The following is a 19,283-nucleotide window of genomic DNA, read 5'->3' as shown; positions in this document are numbered from 1 at the left end:
TTTTAAAAAGGGGGAAAAAAGTTATCATTAAGTTTTTCAAGAATTAAACTACACTGTTGAGATTACTGTAATTATTTCATGAGCTATACTGGAAAACAGAAATTTTTGCTTAAATTATAACATAAAAATTTCCATGATGGCTGATTAGTCCTTGTAGATCTTTTAAAAAGTCACTTCACATTACTCCTTACTGGTTCTCAACACAGGGATGCTTTGGTAGTCACAATTATCTTGGAGAGCTTCTGGCATTTAGAAAGTTAAATTTTAAGACAGCAATTTATATGTAAATCAGCACCAGAAAATTCCTATGAGGATAAAAAGGTAATGTGGCTATTTATTAATAAACTCCTTGGAGAAAGTTCTGAAAATTGATATGGGTGTTTTTGCTTGTTGGGTGTATTAGTCCATTTGCATTGCTATAAAGAAATACCTGAGGCTGGGTAATTTATAAAGCAAAGAGGTTTACTTTGGCTCATGGTTCTGCAGGCTGTAAAAGAAACATGGTACCAGAATCTGCTTCTGGTGAGACCTCGGGAAACTTACAATCACAGTGGAAGGCAAAAGGGGACCCAGCATATCACATGGCAAGAGCAGAAGCAAGAGAGAGTCGGAGGTTCCCGGTTATTAACCAGCTCTTGAGTGAACTACCGGGGTGAAAACTCATTACCATGGGGATGGCAGCAAGCCATTCATGAGGGATCTGCCTTCATGACCCAAAATCTCCCACCAGCCCCACCTCAAGAGTGGAGGTCACACTTCAACATGAGATTTGGAGGGGACAAAACATTCAAACCATATCATTACACCACTGGCCCCCCAAATTTCATGTCCTTCTCACATCACAAAATACAATCATCCCTTCTCAATAGTCCCCCAAAGTCTTAACTCGTTCCAGCATTAACTCAAAAGTCCAAAATCTCATCTGAGATTCAAGCCATGTTCTTTCTACCTACAATCCTGTAAGATAAAAAAATAACCTATTTACTTCTAAGATAGAATGGTGGTATAGGCATTGGCTAAACATTCCCATTCCAAAAGAGAGATCTGCCAAAAGAAAGAGGCAACAGGCCCCATACAAGTCTGAAACCTGGCAAGGCAGACATTAAATCTTAAAGCTCCAAAATAATCCTTGACTCCATGTCCCACATACAGGGCATATTGGTGCAAGAGGTGGGTTTCCAAGGCTTTGGGCAGCTCTGGCCCTGTGGCTTCTCTCATGGGTTGGAGGTGAGTACCTGTGGCGTTTCCAGGCTCAGGTTGCTGGTGGCTCCACCATTCTTGAGTCTAGAGAGTGGCACCTCCCTTCCAACAATTCCACTAGGCAGTGTGCCAGTGGGGTCTCTGGGGGCTAAAACCTCACATTTCCCTTTGGCATGGACCTCTGAAATCTAGGTGCAGCCTCCCATGCCTCTTTCACTTGTGCATTCTGTGTGCCTGTAGGCTTAACCCCATGTGGAAGCCACCAAGGCTTACAGTAGTGGCTTGTGCCCTTCAGAGTGAGTGGAGGCCCAAGCTATAGCTGGGGCTTTTTGAGCTGCAGCTGGAGCTGCAGCAGCTGGGATGCTGGGAACAGTGTCCAGAGGCTGCACAGGGCAGCTGGGCCCTGGGTTTGGCCTCCAAAAACCACTTTTCTCCTAGGACCCTGGGCCTGTGATGGGGGATGAGGGGGCTGCATTAAAGGTCTCTGAAATGCCTTCAAGGCTTTCTTCCCATCATGTTGGTTAGTAGCACTAAGCTAGGCTCTCTTCTATTTATGCAAATCTCTCTATCAAGTGGCTGCTCCACAGCCTGCTTGTATTCTTCTCCTGAAAACACTTTTTCCTTCTCTACTACATAGCCAGGGTGAGAATTTTCCAAACTTCCACTGGCTCTGCTTCTCTTTTAAATATGAGTTCCAACTTTAAGCCATTTATTTGTTCCTATGTCTGACCACAGGTTGTTAGAAGCTGCCAAAAAGCCTCTTGAATGTTCTGCTGCTTAGAAATTTCTTCCACCAGGGCTGGGCATGGTGGCTCATGCCTGTAATCCCAGCACTTTGGGAGGCCAAGGCAGGTGGATCACAAGGTCAGGAGTTCAAGATCAGCCTGGCCAAGATGGTGAAACCCATCTCTATTAAATACAAAAATTAGCCAAGTGTGGTGGCAAGCACCTGTAATTCCAGCTACTTGGGAGGCTGAGGCAGTAGAATTGCTTGAACCTGGGAGGTGGAGCTTGCAGTGAGCCGAGATCGCGCCACTGCACTCCAGCCTGGGTGACAAGAGCATGACTTGTCTCAAAAAAAAAAAAAAAAAAAAAAAGAAAAGAAAAAAAAGAAATTTCTTCCACCAGATACCCTAGATCATCACTCTTAAGTTTAACCTTCCACAAAGCCTTAGGGTATGGACACAATGCAGACAAATCCTTTGCTAGGGTGTAACAAGGCTGACCTTTACTCCAGTTCCCAGTAACTTCCTCATTTCTATCTGAGAACTCATCAGGCCTTCACTATCCGTATTTCTATCAGTACTTTAGTCACAACCACTTGAGAAGTCTCTAAGAAGTACCAAATTTTCCTTTGTCTTCCTATCTTCTTCCAGGACATCCAAACTCTTCCAACTACTGCCTATTAACCAGTTCCAAAGATGCTTCCACATCTTCAGGTATTTTTAGAGCAATGCCCTACTCCTTGGTACCAATGTTCTGTATTAGTCTGTTTGTACTGCTATGAAGGAATACTTGAGGCTGGGTAATTTATAAAGCAAAAAGGTTTATTTTGGCTCATGATTCTGCAGGCTGTATAAGTAGCACGGTACCAGATTCTGCTGCTGGTGAAGCCTCAGGGAACTTACAATCATGGTAGAAGGCCAAGGGGGATCTGGTGTATGACACAGCAAGAGTGGAAGCAAGAGAGAAAGGCAGGTTCCAGGCTCTTTTAAACAATCAGGTATCACTTGAACTGCCAGAACAAGAACTCATTCATTACCATGGGGTCGGCACCAAGTCATTTGTGAGGGATCCACCCCATGATCCAAACACCTCCCACAGGCCCACCCCAAACACTGGAGGTCACATTTCAACATGAGATTTGGGGAGGACAAAACATCTAAACCATCTAAACAACATGGGGTGATTTGAGGGCACTGCTGTCATTCAGTGTCAAGGATGTCAGATGCACTGCAACAGGAGATCTGTCTTATGAGAGAAAGACTCGTCTTGGGTTCCAAAGAATCATTATGCGCCCTCCAGGGAGTCACGTGGATGAGATAATACTGTCTGATCCTAAAACCTAAGTCTGTCTCATATACAAGCAAAACACATTTTTTAGGCTATTGTATTAATATACTTTGAAATCTTCAGGAATGTACAACCATGTAAAGTGAGGGAACACTGTACTTTGTTTTGTTTGGACCTTTACCAAGTCCTTGAATGCAAGCTACTTGCAGTAATTAAGCTGACAACCTCATATGCTTCATTTTTCTGTTTTTATACCTGTCACATTTACATGGCAAGTGCTAGACTGCATAGAGGTACAAACTAACTGCTTCTTATGCGTGCCGTGTGGTCATATCAGGGCATTTATATATTAAAACATGTATCATTTTATAATAAATTATTTCTTCAATATATTTAAGGTAGAATATTAATTTCTTCTGGAAAATCATGTACATAGATTATATTAGCTATGAGTTCTTTGAAGATAGTGTAGATGGTTTTACAAAATATTTCTTATAAAAAGGAGACAATGGATCTTACATAGCTGAGAACCACTACCTGACATTACTCATTTTCTTTAAGGAGTCTTTTCTAAAACTCTTCTTGATCATAATTTATATTTGCAGATATGGTGTGGCTCAAATTTTAAAATTCTTTTAATACACCACATTTGTTTAAACATTAGCCTACAAAGTTTATGGTTTATTTTCATTTAACAATAAATTAGTTTTTATCTATTTAATAGCACATTCATTCTCAATATGTTGTTTCCACTATCTTGAAATCAGTATCAATTTCTATAGTTATATTGGTCTTCACTTAGCCAATCAAAACTTCCCCCACCTAGTTGCTCACAGCTCTTCCCAGTGATTCTGCAGGTTTCCAAGTACACAGCACTGACTTAAACCATTATATCCTATATTTGTCACCCCCATATAGTGCCTCCTAGGACAGCTTCCCACCTCTTGCAAAGACTTCAGCATACTTCTTACGGCATTTGTTGCCTTTGTTTGGTATCCTGACAGTATCTGCATAAAATTTAAATTCAAAATTAATGCTAATGAGTCTTCTAAAATACCTTTCCTTTGGAGTTCCTCTACTACTTCAACTCCAGTGAATTTAACCTCCACTCCATGTCAGCCACTCATCCTGGACATATTTCAACATTTGGAAATGCTCCACCTGCTATTCCTTTATGGAGTATAACCCTGTATATATAACTCCGGTTATATACAGTATAACTCTGATCCTTTCCTACGACTTAATTTCTCAGTTTATGCTCAACTTTATGTCTTTAGTTGTATATCTACTTAGAAATAACCTCACTTTCAGCTAGTTTAATCATAACACAGAAAAAGCTTTTATCATCATAGCAAAATCACTTGATTCCTCATCCTTTAGCAAGAAGAGCTGGTAAGTTACAATGTTCTTTGGATGGGTCAGAGCACTGAATATCTGAGTTTACTTTCACAAATTGTAACTTCAAAGTAACCTTTTGAAATCTTCTGCCAGCAGTAATGCCACATTAAAAGATTTCTAACATAAGTTGCTGAATTTCAGGCATACATGCAATGAGAGTCACCCTGTCAACAGTAAGCAGGACAGTGGCTTAGTGGGTGGGTAGCTACATACTAATTAATTCACTGATTATCACATTAAGATGTTTCTTCTTGGAGCTGGGTTCATAGTTTCATCACATTTTAAAATGGGCCAATGTCCAATGCCCCTGGCCCACAAAGTTAAGAACCAGTGACTTACAGATAGCAGTATATCCTTTATAAAACTTAAGAATACCTACACCCCCAGCAACCACTTATTTAATATATTCCAGGAACTACTTCTTGAAAACCCGCAGTGCACTAATAATTAGTAGTCTGTTAAGAAAATAAGTCCCACTCTACATAACAAATAGAATACAAATAATACATCTTACCCTCTCTTAACAGACTCCAGAAATTGAGCATTTGTTGGTTCATTGTAAGGTCTCAATTCTCCATCATCTAAACTGAAACCATTGCTCCACAGTTTAAGCAAAATCTGAACCTTTTGGGCATAGAAAAAAAAAAAAAAAATATATATATATATATATATATATATATATATAAAAGAATACATCTCCCCCCAAACAATTTTAAGTTCCAAATGTGATATCGCAAAATGTATTTACTTAATTTAAAACAGGGAGTTATTTCCATTATTCACAGTGAAAGACATTAATGAAACCACATGCATTTGTTTAGCTAGTTTGCATTCAGTTTAACAAATTGACAATGGTTGCAAATACCAAAGGTCCCAGAGCTGGACCCTGGCCTTGAAGTACTATTGGTGGATGGTTCACTAGAAAATGAAAGCAATGAGAAGAGCTGCACCCCACGATTCCCACCATTTTCCTTCATCTGCACCCATACTCTTCTTTGCTACAGAGCTTAAATATCCATGACAAGGGGAACAGAATTTCCAGTGACCTTCTAAGAAACTATAAATGTCTACAATAAAATTAAAACTCCAAAATTTCAAAAGGCCACAGAAACAAAGAATGACTTTAGGTGTTCTACATTTATACCTCACCTCATTTTAGATTATGAAAATATGTCATTTATAATAATAACTATATATTTGTTCATTTTTCTTTTTTTAATTGATTTTTTAAAGAGCCAGGGTCTCACTATGTTGCCCAGGATGGTCTTGAACTCCCGGGTTCAAGCAATCTGCCCACCTCAGACTCCCAAAGTGATAGGATTATAGGCATGAGCCACTGTGCCTGGCCCAAGTTCATTTTTTTAAACACTTTTTTTTTTTAATTTGTTTTTGAAAGAGATAGGGTCTGGCTATGTTTTCCGGGCTGGCCTTGAACTTCTGGGCTCAAGTGATCCTCCTACCTCAGCCTCTGGAGTAGTTGGGACTCCAGATGCACGTCACCACGCCTGGCTGCAAATTCATTTGGACAATGAATCACACATTCTTTCAACAAATAGTTACATATCTCTAAGTGCAAGGCATAATTGTGATACAAAACATAAAAATCAGACTGAAACTCACACATCATTGGTCCTTTTAACCCCTGTTTTAAAAAGTAACAAAAATATTATATTTTTATTATCAATTCTTAATTTTAAAACCAACAGTTTTAGTAACTAGAAACAACTATTTTTCATTTTGATTATTGTACCTACATCTTGCAGCTGATTTTCTCCATAGATATATTCAGATCGCTTACAAAAGGAATTACCCAATCTGTATCCTCCACCTGTAAATGACTAAAATACATAGCAAATGAGTTAAAATTCACAGAGGATTATTCAGCAAAAAGTCATTATGTGATATGTATTTTAAAGCTACATGAATTCTAATTAGCCAAAGTGGCTCATATTGGGGAACCTTCAAGAACCAAAACTGCCATAAGACTTGACTAAAAGATAATTTCAAACCATTGACGAATAATGAAATGAAAACCAAAATTTAAGTTTCATTAGAGCAGTGGTTCTCAACAATGGATGTCAAAATTATCATAGAAGCTTTTTTAAAAGTCATGTTTCTAGGCATATCCCAAACCTATTGAACCATAATACCTGAAGCCATCAGGTAGTTTAGATAACCTCCCCAAATGATTTTGAAGGAGAAATTCCAGGATGAGAAATGCTACTTACAAGAATGTATGAAATTATACCACAAAAGACACATAACTGTTGGTCTTTAGTATATCAATATTGTGTCAGATGATAATTATAAAAGCTGTATAGAGGTGGCTCATGCCGGTAATCCCAGCACTTTGGGAGGCGGAGGCGGGCGGATCACGAGGTCAGGAAATTGAAACCATCCTGGCTAACACGGTGAAACCCCATCTCTACTAAAAACACAAAAAATTAGCCGGGCGTGGTGGCGGGCGCCTGTAATCCCAGCTACTCCAGAGGCTGAGGCAGGAGAATGGCGTGAACCCGGGAGGCGGAGCTTGCAGTGAGCGGAGACTGCGCCACCGCACTCCAGCCTGGGCAACAGAGTGAGACTGTCTAAAAAAGAAAAAAAAAAAAAAAAGAAAGAAAAAAAGAAATTTAGAAAGGTACAAAAGCAATTCAATGGAGAAAGGAGTGCCTTTCAAGAATTGATGCTGGAGCAACTGGATATCCATAAGCAAAACAATAAACTGGGGTGTCAACCTCACACCTTATACAAAAAATTCAAAGAGATCACAGCTTTAAATGTAAAGCTGTAACATTTTTCTAGATAACAAGGGAGAAAATATTTGGGACCTACAGTTAAGTGAAAAGTTCTTAGACAATACAGCAAAAGCATGATCCATAAAAGAAAAAAAAGGAATAAATTGGACTTTATCCAAGTTTATTTCCGTTGCTTAGTGAAAAACCCTGCTAAGAGGATAAAAATACAAATGACATTCTGAGAGAAAATATTTGCAAACCATTTAACTGACAAAGGACCCACACCTATTAAAATATACAAAGAATTCTCAAAATTCGACAGTAACAAAATAATCCAATTAGAGAATGGGAAAAGTTAATGAAGAGATAGTTCCTTGAAAAGAACAATACAGATAATGGCAAGGAAGCACATGAAGAGTTGTTCATCCCTAGCCATTAGGAAAATGCAAATTAACATCATTAGTTATTAGAGAAATCAAATAAAACCACAGTGTGTTATCACTGTATATTATCACCCATCAAAATGGCTAAAATTAAAAATAGTGACAACACCAAATGCTGAAAAGGATGCAGAGAAACTTGCTCTCTCATATATGTGGGGCACAACCACTCTGGAAAACAGTCTGGCTGTTTCTTAAACTAAACATACACTTAATGTATGACCTACCAATTGCACTTCTGAGCATTTATCCCGGAGAAATAAAACCACATGGCAGTAAAAAAACCTGTACCCAATTGCTCTCAGCAGTTTTATTTGTAACACTCAAAAGCTGGAAACGAAAATATCCCTCAATAAATGAATGGTTAAACTGTGGTATATCTAGAGCATAAAATGCTACTCAGGAAAAAGGAACAAAGTTGTGATACAAGCAATAACTCTGATAGATCTCAAGGGCATTCTGCTGAGTGAAAAAAGCTATTCCAAAAGGTCACATATTGTATGACTCCATTTGTATGACATAGGAGTTTCACCATGTTCGCCACGCTGGTCTTGAACTGTGATCTGCCCACCTCGGCCTCCCAAAGTGCTAGGATTACAGGCATGAGCCACCACACCTGGCCGGTGTAACATTCTTAATATGATGATAAAATTATAGAGATGAAAACCCAATTGACCAGTATTGGCTAGAGGTTTGGGACGGTAGGAGAGACGGGGTGGGTATGAGTGCAAATGGGTAAGCTATGAAGGAGAGCTTCAGTTGGGTGATTACACATGTGATAAAAGGACACAGACACAGAGAAATCCAAATTCCTGGCTTTCATATTATACTATAATCATGTAAAATGTAACTGTTGGGGGAAACTAGGTGAAAGGTACATGAAACCTCCCTGTATTCTTTTTACAAATGCCTGTGACTCTACTAATTATTTCGTAATTAAAAGGTAAATTAAAAAGTTGTTCAGAAATGTAAGAAATTGTCTCAACTTTCAATCATTAATAGAATTTTATAAAAACGAAACAAATATTTAAAACAAATATACAATTAGAAAAACAATGTTTGCAAATAATATAAAAATGAAAGAGGAGGTAAAATATAGAAACAGTGTATTTAGTTTCACTGACCTTAGATTTATCATCACCTGAAGCTCTTGTGGCTTCATTCAGAGGGACAGCCCCATGTTCCCTTGCCTCTCTGAAAAGTTCATTCACAATTTTCCCAGTTGAAGGTCGAACTATATTTAATCCACTGTATTCATGTTCACTTGAGTAAAACCTTTAAACATTTTAGTTCATCAATAAAAACTTAGGATAACAGACATAAACTAAAGTAAAAAGCTACATACTCTTATGAAAATAAAAGTATTTTATTTAAAAAAAGGCATTCTTTTGACTTCTATGAGAATATTTAATTTTTAAAATGGGATTAAGGAAAAGAATAAGAAACAGATCACATATTTTCTCACTGAGTTTGCAGAGATTGATTCTAAGGGCAAGTTCAGGCTCCAGTGTGATAACTGGCTTGCCTGCTGATCCCTCAGCCTTCTGTAACTGCTTATCACATACATCTCATTCACTAATTCAGCACTTCTGATGTAGAAGGGAAAGCAGTGTCAACAATCAAAAGATAGTCCCTTCTCCCTAAGAAGGCCACACTCAGTAGAGACCTAGTTAGTGACGAGATCTCTAGCTTTAGACAGTATAAACAGCTAATTCTAAACTAAAGGGTTATCTATAGAGGATTTATTTTTCAGAGATTTTTGGATTTAAAAGAGACCTACTCCCTTATAACCCCCTGTGTTTGTTAAAAGTAAATAATTTAGACTAATTTTTTGGCGATCAATTTCTACTTTGACTCCAACTTCATAAATGGTCCTAGGAAACATAAAAATTACCTTTACATAAGATTAATAACCTACTTTCATCTTTCAAGATTTTTTCTATCAAGAATATCAGAAACTATAACCAATGAAGTATCAACATGGAGATTTCCAGCGTAAGAAGACAATCAAACCTCATTTGTTAAAATACTTACAACTCTCCAATTCAGTCCCAAATTCACATTGAACTGACACACAGAACAAAACAACGGGGGGAAATTATATCTGCCTTGGAGACTAGGAACAGAATTCACCTTCAAGGCTTTCTCCTAAATTAGAATATATGCAAAACTGAATAAGATAGAGGAAAGAACAGACCAGCTCTCACTTTGTAGTAAAGGAAGGAAAAGATCCATCAGGATGGAGAACAAGAAGACACCAGGAGAACCCTACTAAACCCTACAAACTGCAGAAGGTGGAGGTGGGGCTTCATCCTGCCAGCTCTGGAGAAGTACACTGGGTCCAAATTTATCTAGAGCAGGAGCCTATGGAAGCCTTCCTCCCAAGCTTACACTCAAGGGTCCAGGGTAGCAAGCAAGGTTGAACACTGCCCTAGTTGGCTTTTAAGACAAGCCTTAGTGTTAGAAGCAGATTATTTTACGTAGCTATGACAAACACAGAAAAACAAAGCAAAGCAACGCTTCCTGCTGCAGCTGTCTGCTGCTGTAACACTCCTCCCCTCTCTGGAGTGCCCTGGAAACGAGGAACGGAAGTCACCTTCAAGGCTTTCCACATCTCTAATCTGGCAAAGTGAATAATCATTCCTTTTTATTTCAGTCTTAGTGAGAAAGACCTTACTGCAAAAATCAGTCATAGCAAATGATTTCCTATCTCCTTTATGGTTAATGGTTTTTATTATTTGAAATCTTTGCCTACTCTAAGGTCATAAAGATATTCTATTTTCTTCCAGAAATTGTATTGTTTTAATTTCTGTATTTAGATCCACAACCCATATGCAACTGACATTTGTAGGTGGTATAAGGCAGAGGACAAGAACTGTTTTTCCTCCATATAAATGTCCATTTGTCCCAGTACCACATAATGAAATTCTGTCCCTCACTGCTTTGCAGTGTCATAAATCAAGTTGCTATTTATGTGTGTCTATGATTCTGAGTTCTCTTATTTTGGTCCATGGTCTACTGTCAGTTCTTACTCTCTTAACTATTTCAGCTTTATAATAAGTCTTTGCATACAGCAGTGTAAGTCCTCAACTTTAATTCTTCATGAATATTCGGGGCAATGACATTTATTGATTGCTGAAGTAATTCTCTATACTCATTCAAACTAACTTATTAAATATACATGAAAAGGAATAAAAGATGCCTAGTACAGAATTGGTACTTAGCTGGGCCTTAAAAGGATTTAGGACATTAGGACTTAGATAAGCACAGAAGGGACAAAATTCTAGGAATGAAGAAGAACAGGTACACAGGAGGAAAAAATCAAAATGACCAGAGGAATCAGAAAAAGAATCAGAGTCTTTCATAGTTTTCTTTGTATGCAATTATGTCATTGCACGTAATGAGCTTTATTCTATTTATTTCCAATCTGTATACTTTTGTTTTTCTCATCTCATTGTGCTGACTAAAACCTCCAGTACAAGTTGAATGAAAATAGTGATAGGGGTTACCCACTGATAATGTTCCCAACTTCAGAAGAGCTGGGCGGTTTCAATCTTTTTAGCTCCTAATGATGACTACCCAAACCTTAAACATATTGACTGTGACTGATGCCCATATTTCCCATGCATTTACTCCCTGCAGTAAGATTTTTGCTCCCATTTTGCTACTGAATCTCAAGGTTTGCTACTGAATTCTCAAAGGTTCTTAGTTATCTTCTCATTGCCAAACACAAAAGACTTTCCTCAGTTATTACCCACTTTCTGAAACATTTGATCCTTTTGAGCCTATTCTTTTTCTCCTTTCCATTGTTTCATAGTTGAACTCTCTCCTGGACTTCCATCATACCAAAATTGCTTGTTTCTTTGCCCAGTGGGATCCAACATCTCCTTCTCTATTTTACTGAATTTCTTCCTCCTCCTCTTACATAAATATGCCTATATCCTTGACTTCAATTCCCCTCTATTTAAGCTCATTTGATCATCAAAATATTTATCCACTGCCAAAGATAACCTCTTCTATACAGATGACTCTCAAATATATGCTTTTACCATTCACTTATGGTCCAGTGTTGAATTTAAAAGCACCTGCCAGATAGTTCTACTTTAATCAAGTTCATCTCCAAAACTGAAGCTATTTCTACACATAAGCCCTCCCACTAACAATCACACTTTTTCCTGTATCCCAAATTTAAAACATTTAAGTCTTCTCTCTTTCCTACTGGCTTACTTCCTATATCCCATGTCATTACATTTCTATAATAAACACCTTGAAAATATCCTGTATTAATTTCACCCTTTTCTCTCCATTCCACTGACACTACCTCAATCCAAAATTTATTTTATTTATATATTTTTTGAGACAACATATGGCTCTACTGCCCAGGCTGGAGTGCAGTGATGGCTCTACTGCCCAGGCTGGAGTGCAGTGGTGTGATCTTGGCTCACTACAACTTCCACCTCTTGGACTCAAGCTATCCTGCCATCTCAGCCTCCCGAGTAGTTGGGAATACAGGTGTGCACCACCACGCCTGGCTATTTTTTATAGAGACAGGGTTTAAGCCCTGTTGCCCAGGCTGGTCTTAAACTCCTGAGCTCAAGCGATGTGCGCTGCTTCAGCCTCCCTAAGTGCTGAGATGACAGGCGTGAGCCATCGTCCTTGGCCTTGAATCCAAAATTGTTTACCTCATTCCTTAGTTTACCTCAATTGTTTCTGTCTTGATTTCTTTCCTTCTTTATCCTGTTCTCCCCATCATCATTAACTTTATATAGTATTGCCAGTCCTATTTTCCTAAATGAATAGTAATAGCTCACATTTATCAAGGGATGACTATGTGTTTAGTTAACCCTCCTAACAATGGTATTATTCCTATTTTACAGGTAAGAAAACCAAGACTGAAGAAGTTTAAATAACTTGCCAATTGGCAAAACCTTATCAGAAGACAGAGAAAAAAAAAATTACAGGGAGGAGGAGTGAGTCAGCCTGGGGGGCGGCTGCAGTCTCCAGGATCCCCAGGCTTGGAGTGAGGTCTGTGCACAGCCAGCTGGCTCTGTCCCACGTCTGGTCCTGAGCGGGTCTCCCTCAGGCCAGCCTGATGTGACCAAGCCCAGCGGAGCCTGAGCAAGGAGTGGGTCCGTCACAGAGCCGGAGGGCGGGAGGAACACGACATCGCAAAGATGGTTTCACTCAAATATCACTGGGGTGGAGGCAGAAAACCTACTGTTGACAAGAGGAGCTGATGGCAGTTTTTCGGCAAAGGCTAGTAAAAGTAACCCTGGAGACTACACACTTTCTGTTAGAAGAAATGGAGCTGTCACCCACATCAGGATTCAGAACACTGGGTCAGGTGCCATTGGTTCATGCCTGTAATCCCAGCACTTTGGGAGGCCAAGGTGGGCAGATCACAAGGTCAGGAGATTGAGACCATCCTGGCTAACATGGTGAAACCCCGTGTGTACTAAAAATACAAAAAATTAGCTGGGCATGGTGGCGGGTGCCTGTAGTTCCAGCTACTCAGGACGCTGAGGCAGGAGAATAGCATGAACCCGGGAGGCGGAGCTTACAGTGAGCTGAGATTGCATCACTGCACTCCAGCCCGGGCGACAGAGCGAGACTCCATCTCAAAAATAAATAAATAAATAAATAAACAAATAAATAAAAAGATTCAGAACACTGGTGATTTCCATGACCTGTATGGAGGGGAGAAATTGGCCACTTTGGCTGAGTTGGTCCAGTATTACATAGAATATCACAGGCAATTAAAAGAGAAGAATGGAGATATTACTGAGCTTAAATATCCTCTGAATTGTGCAGATCCTACCTCTGAAAGGTGGTTTCATGGACACTTCTCTGGGAAAGAAGCAGAGAAATTATTAACTGAAAAAGAAAAACATGGTAGTTTTCTTGTACGAGAGAGCCAGAGCCACCTTGGAGATTTTGTTCTCTCTGTGCGCACCGGTGATGACAAAGGGGAGAGCAATAACAGCAAGACTAAAGTGACCCATGTTATGATCTGCTGTCAGGAACTGAAATACAACGTTGGTGGAGGACAATGGTTTGATTCTTTGACAGATGTTGTAGCCCCTTAACACGACTCGTATAAATGCTGCTGAAATAGAAAGCAGAGTTTGAGAACTAAACAAATTAGCTGAGACCACAGATAAAGTCAAACAAGGCTTTTGAGAAGAATTTGAGACACTACAACAACAGGAGTGCAAACTTCTCTACAGCCGAAAGAGGGTCAAAGGCAAGAAGACAAAAACAAAAACAGATACAAAAACATCCTGCCCTTTGATCATACCAGGATTGTCCTACACCATAGTGATCCCAATGAGCCTGTTTGAGATGACATCAATGCAAATACCATCATGCCTGAATTTGAAACCAAGTGTAACAATTCAAAGCCCACAAAGAGTTACGCTGCCACACAAGGCAGCCTGCAAAACATGGTGAACGACTTTTGGCGGATGCTGTTCCAAGAAAACCCCTAAGTGATTGTCATGATAATGAAAGAAGTGGAGAGAGGAAAGAGTAAATGTGTCAAATACTGGCCTGATGAGTATGCTCTAAAAGAATATGGCATCATGCGTGTTAGGAACGTCAAAGAAAGCGCCGTTCATGAATATATGCTAAGAGAACTTAAACTTTCAAAGGTTAGACAGGGGAATATGGAAAGAACGGTCTGGCAATACCACTTTCGGACCTGGGCAGACCACGGAGTGCCCACTGACCCCAGCAGCATGCTGGACTTCCTGGACGAGGTGCACCATAAGCGGGAGAGCATCCTGGATGCAGGGCTGGTCGTGGTGCACTGCAGTGCTGGAATTGGCTGGACAGGGACATACATTGTGACTGATATTCTGATTGACATCATCAGAGAGAAAGGTGTTGACTGCGACACTCACGTTCCCAAAACCATCCAGATGGTGCGGTCTCAGAGGTCAGGGATGGTCCAGACAGAAGCACAGTACCGATTTATCTATATGGCAGTCCAGCATTATATTGAAACACTACAGCGCAGGATTGAAGAAGAGCAGAAAAGCAAGAAGAAAGGGCACGAATATACAAACATTAAGTATTCTCTAGCGGACCAGACGAGTGGAGAGCAGAGCCCCCTTCCGCCTTGTACTCCAATGCCACGCTGTGGAGAAACGAGAGAAGACAGCGCATGAAAAGTCCATGAAAGAGAAGACAGTCCATGAACACGTGGGCCTGATGCAACAGCAGTAGAGTTTCAGATGAGAAAACCTGCCAGAACTTCAGCACAGAAATAGATGTGGACTTTCACCCTCACTCTAAAAAGATCAAACTTTCGCAAGAAAGTTGATGTGAAGACCGAATTTGGATTTGGAAGGCTTGCATTGTGGTTGACTACCTTTTGATAAGCAAAATTTGAAACCATTTAAAGATCACTGTATTTTAACTCAACGATACCTGCTTCCCAATTACTCATTTCCTCAGACAAGAAGAAATCATCTCTACAATGTAGACAACATTTTATAGAATTTTGTTTTAAATTGAGGAAGCAGTTAAATTGTGTGCTATATTTTGCGGATTATGGGGATTCAAATTCTAGTAATAGGCTTTTTTTTTTCTTTTTATAACCTTAACCAGTTTAATTTTTTTTCCTCATTGTGGGGGATAAGAAGAAATGATTTGGGAAAATTAAGTAACAATGTCCTAGAAAAGTGAGAACAATCTCATTTACCATCATGTATCCAATAGTGGATAATTCATTTTGATGGCTTCTATTTTTGGCCAAATGAGAATTAAGCCAGTGCCTGAGACTGTCAGAAGTTGACTGGTCTACCTTTGCACTGGCATTAAAGAGTCACAGAAAAAGAATCCTGGATATTTATGAATTAAGAGGTGTGGCTTTTTTTTTTTTTCCCCAGCCGATGACCAATTATAGTTAGGCTGTTGACTGAGAAAGTTGTGGTGGGAAAATGTTTGCCATATTTTCTTTGCATTTGAGTAACTGTCTTCTTCTTAGGAAAAAGGTATCTATGAATAACCAGTGTTTTTGGTTGTCAAATGTTGCTGACAAACTTACCCTAAAACTTTAGTGTCTTAAAAAAAAAAAAACCAACTCCCAGCCAGGCACAGTGGCTCACGCCTGTAATCCCAGCACTTTGGGAGGCTCAGGCGGGTGGATCACGAGGTCAGGAGATCGAGATCATCCTGGTAAACACAGTGAAACCCTGTCTCTACTAAAAGTACAAAAAATTAGCTGGGCGCCTGTAGTCCCAGCTACTCAGGAGGCTGAGGCAAGAGAATGGCATGAACCCAGGAGGCAGAGCTTGCAGCGAGCTGAGATCACGCCACTGCACTCTGGCCTGGGCGACAGTGTGAGATTCTGTGTCAAAAACAAAAAAAACTGCACCCCCAACTGTTTTCAATCTGAGCTGAGCTCAGCTGGGCTGTTCTCCTGCCAGCCTGCAGGTTGTCACTCATGTGGTCAGCAGGTTGGCGCAGAGACTGGGATGGCTGGGCTTCTCTCTCTGCCTGCAGTGCTGAGTCTCTCTTTCTTCGTGTAGTATCTTTCAGCGGCGTGGCTGGCAGGTAGCTAGACCTCTGACATGCAGCTCAGAGCTCCCAAGAGCTCAAAAGCGGAAGTGGCCAGGCCTTCTGAAGACTGAAGTCCAGAATTGTCGCAGCTTCCCTTCTACTGCCCTCTATTGATGATAATGATGATGATGATTTTTTCTAATCAGAAGAGAGCTGGAGTATGCCCTCTACTTACTAAACAAGTCACATGCCCAGCCCAGATTCAAAAAAAGAGTGTGAAGTGGAGGTGCAGTTAATTGGGGGGCCACTAGTCTAACAGACAGTCACAACCAGTGCCATGGAAAACCAAGGATATTAGCAAAAGTAGAAGTTGCTAGTGACCTTGGGAAGCCGAAGCTGCTCACAGTAGCTGAGACAAGCTGAAAGTCAGACTGAGAAATAAAGCTTCAAGAAGCTTCCTGAATGATTTCTGCCTATCCTGAGCCTATTTTTGGAACCAGCACTTGCAGAAACTGATCTTGTGAGGATGGATGTGTTTAGGGACACAGGGCTTTTGAGAGCAGCACCACCCACTGGGGCACCCCCAGATTTGGGAACTTGATGCCACTTTCTTGATGTGACTCTTTCTTGATGCCACTGGTTTTTAGTCAGGCCACAGTGAGAAGGAACAGCCCTAACAGGCCTCCAGCAAGGTTGAAAGAGCTCATTTTTGTTTTACCCAAACGGTAAGATTTGCTAATGTTCCACCTTAAGTGCCTTCTCCAAAGACATCCCTCTTTGCCTCATGTGTTGAATCATCATTCAGTGTGGATATTTCAATGAAAATATCATTGGTTGACTTTTGTGACAGTAATGAAATGCTATGGCATCTTTGCCGTGAAGTTATGGTCTCCTTGGATTCTTCTGACTTTGGCTCCTGAAAGGAAGGCCTAGATCCAGCCTTGGTAGTAGTTCCTTTCTGAGGTCTCTCAGTCTCTTAAGACTCTGAGTTAGTTTGGCTGCTATTCTCACTGACAAAATGTATATCAGCCCCTACCCCCGAACCCCAATATTCACTGAACTTTGAATTGCTTCAGAACACAGGTGTGGCCTAAAGGTATTCCCTTATTAGGGAAATGTCATGACTGCTGTCTTCCAGTCAAACTTGTAAAGAAAAAGATTCCAGTTCAGTACTTGCAGCAAGAAGCTTGAATCCTGTTCTTTTCATTGCATTGTGACACTGACCTCATTCTCCATTTTGTTTTGGTTTTGTTTTGACTTGACTTTGTGGGTAAAGTCCTTCACCAGTACACAAGAGTTTGATTGTACAAATATATCTCCTGCATTAACATCTCTGCCTGCTGTTTAAGATCAGTTGCTTTTATACTCATAATGGAAATACTGATCTTGGCCAGCTTTGTTTGTTATATTGATTTCATTTAGATTTCCCTCCATGAGGTCAGCAAACTATCATGTTCTTATGTAAACTCAGGCCAAGGCCAGAGTTATCATAGTCCCTAGGTTGCTAAGGCTTATCATGTGTTTGGTAAAAGGTGATTGCAAGTTCTCAGATGAGGTTACTTTACATGGGATGGAATCAGGCAGGGAGGCTGGGATGATGGAGAAAGCTCAAGGTGCAGGTTTAAAAAAGAGTTGTGGATATTAAAGTTCCAAAGAGGTGGTTTCTGAAGAAGTCAAGAGAGCCCAGGGCCAGAGCAGTCAGTGATGGGTGAATCAGGTTATTTGGAAAGTCGGTGTGACAAATACATGGATGCCGTCTACTTCTAGGTAGCTGGTAGGTATTAAATATCCACAATATTCCAGAGCTCACTGAGGATTTTAAAATTATAAGCATAGGATTTTATATTTTGGGGTGAAAGAGTTATCTGGCACAAGGTATTGGGGTTTAAAAAGACATTTCACAGTCTTAATAACTTAAAAAAAAAAAACAAAAACTAAAAGGCACTTCATGTCTAGTGTGTAGCCCTCCTGAAACTTACAGTCATCTCTCCCACTGAAATCAAGGTCTTTTCAAATGTGGCTAAATGGGGACGAGAAAACGTGTAGGACTTTCTTGGTGTGTGTGCACTCTTTAAAGAGCCCAGTTGCTTCGGGGAAACAGTCATGAAAATGGTCAAGACAGTTTTTAGAGGTTATTTTATTGGAGATTTTAAGAACTAATAATTTCTTGAGTTATTTTTAGTACAGGGGGATGTGGAAAGGTTTGCAACTGTGAAGTGTTTTGTTGTAGCTTAGTATCTATAAGGGAAACGTAGACTGTAGACATAACTACAAAGCCAGTGCAGTTTTTATTTTCTGTATGTTGTTGGGGGAATCAAGTTTTACATACAGCAAGCACATGGCCTCCCTGATGTCAGAATGCCTTTGTCAGGATCTGTATTTGCCCTTAATTTTGTTGAAATATTTTTTCCTTCTTCCTCTTAAAAAGTTCCAAAATATAGTTTATTGTATCTTTTATCATTAAAAATTTGTTCCTTTTTCACTACAGGCAGTTCACACGAGGCAAAAACTATTGAACAGTTGGTTTTAGTGGGTCGTGTAACTTTGCTGTATATCAAACTAATTTTGACAGTTTTTATCCTAAGCCTCAAATCATGTAATTAATAATTTGCCTGTTTATGACCTAATTGTGATTCTTTTATTAATAAAAGCTAATGGAAAAAGAATCCCTGATTAAGCTGATGACTAGACCTACAATTAATTTTCCTGCAGTATATGAAGTACTGTACAAGAGTAAAAGATATGTAATATTTTATTGATAAATCTATCCTTTAAAAGGAGTATGTTTTAGGATGTTATCATTTTGATGTGAATCATGTAAATGTTGATAATACGCTGTTTATTATACATTTAGTGTTTCAAGAGATTCACTTAATTGCCTTTTTGCCCACGTATATTATGTAGCCTATTTGCAACTGTGTTTTAAAAAATGACATTAAAAGAATACTTTATGTAGAGAAACATTAGTGGATGTTAATTGTCTCCCCACCTG

At 39.6% G+C, this 19,283-nt stretch overlaps 1 protein-coding gene and 1 pseudogene across 2 annotated transcripts in view; one reads left to right on the top strand and one right to left on the bottom strand.

Annotated features, from left to right (window-relative positions):
- UBXN2B (UBX domain protein 2B) overlaps positions 1-19,283 on the bottom strand; it is a 38,870-nt gene that overhangs the window by 10,696 nt on the left and 8,891 nt on the right. The window contains exons 3-6 of one of the 2 annotated variants that reach the window (XM_038000472.2): positions 8,911-9,061; positions 6,366-6,449; positions 5,126-5,235; positions 12-4,775 (exon numbers count right to left, since the gene is read on the bottom strand). In XM_038000472.2, the coding sequence (XP_037856400.1) occupies positions 4,718-4,775; positions 5,126-5,235; positions 6,366-6,449; positions 8,911-9,061 (403 nt within the window). In that variant the 3' untranslated portion in view covers positions 12-4,717. Of the gene's footprint in view, positions 1-11; positions 4,776-5,125; positions 5,236-6,365; positions 6,450-8,910; positions 9,062-19,283 lie in introns of those variants that run through there. The other variant, XM_008000701.3, reaches the window with a different exon arrangement.
- Positions 10,273-16,235, top strand: LOC103237667 (tyrosine-protein phosphatase non-receptor type 11-like; annotated as a pseudogene).

This window comes from Chlorocebus sabaeus, chromosome 8 (genome assembly GCF_047675955.1).
Source record: "Chlorocebus sabaeus isolate Y175 chromosome 8, mChlSab1.0.hap1, whole genome shotgun sequence".
In the NCBI taxonomy this organism is placed as follows: domain Eukaryota; kingdom Metazoa; phylum Chordata; class Mammalia; order Primates; family Cercopithecidae; genus Chlorocebus; species Chlorocebus sabaeus.
The sequence above is the reverse complement of the archived record's forward strand: the minus strand, read 5'-3'. Positions and strand labels throughout refer to the sequence as shown.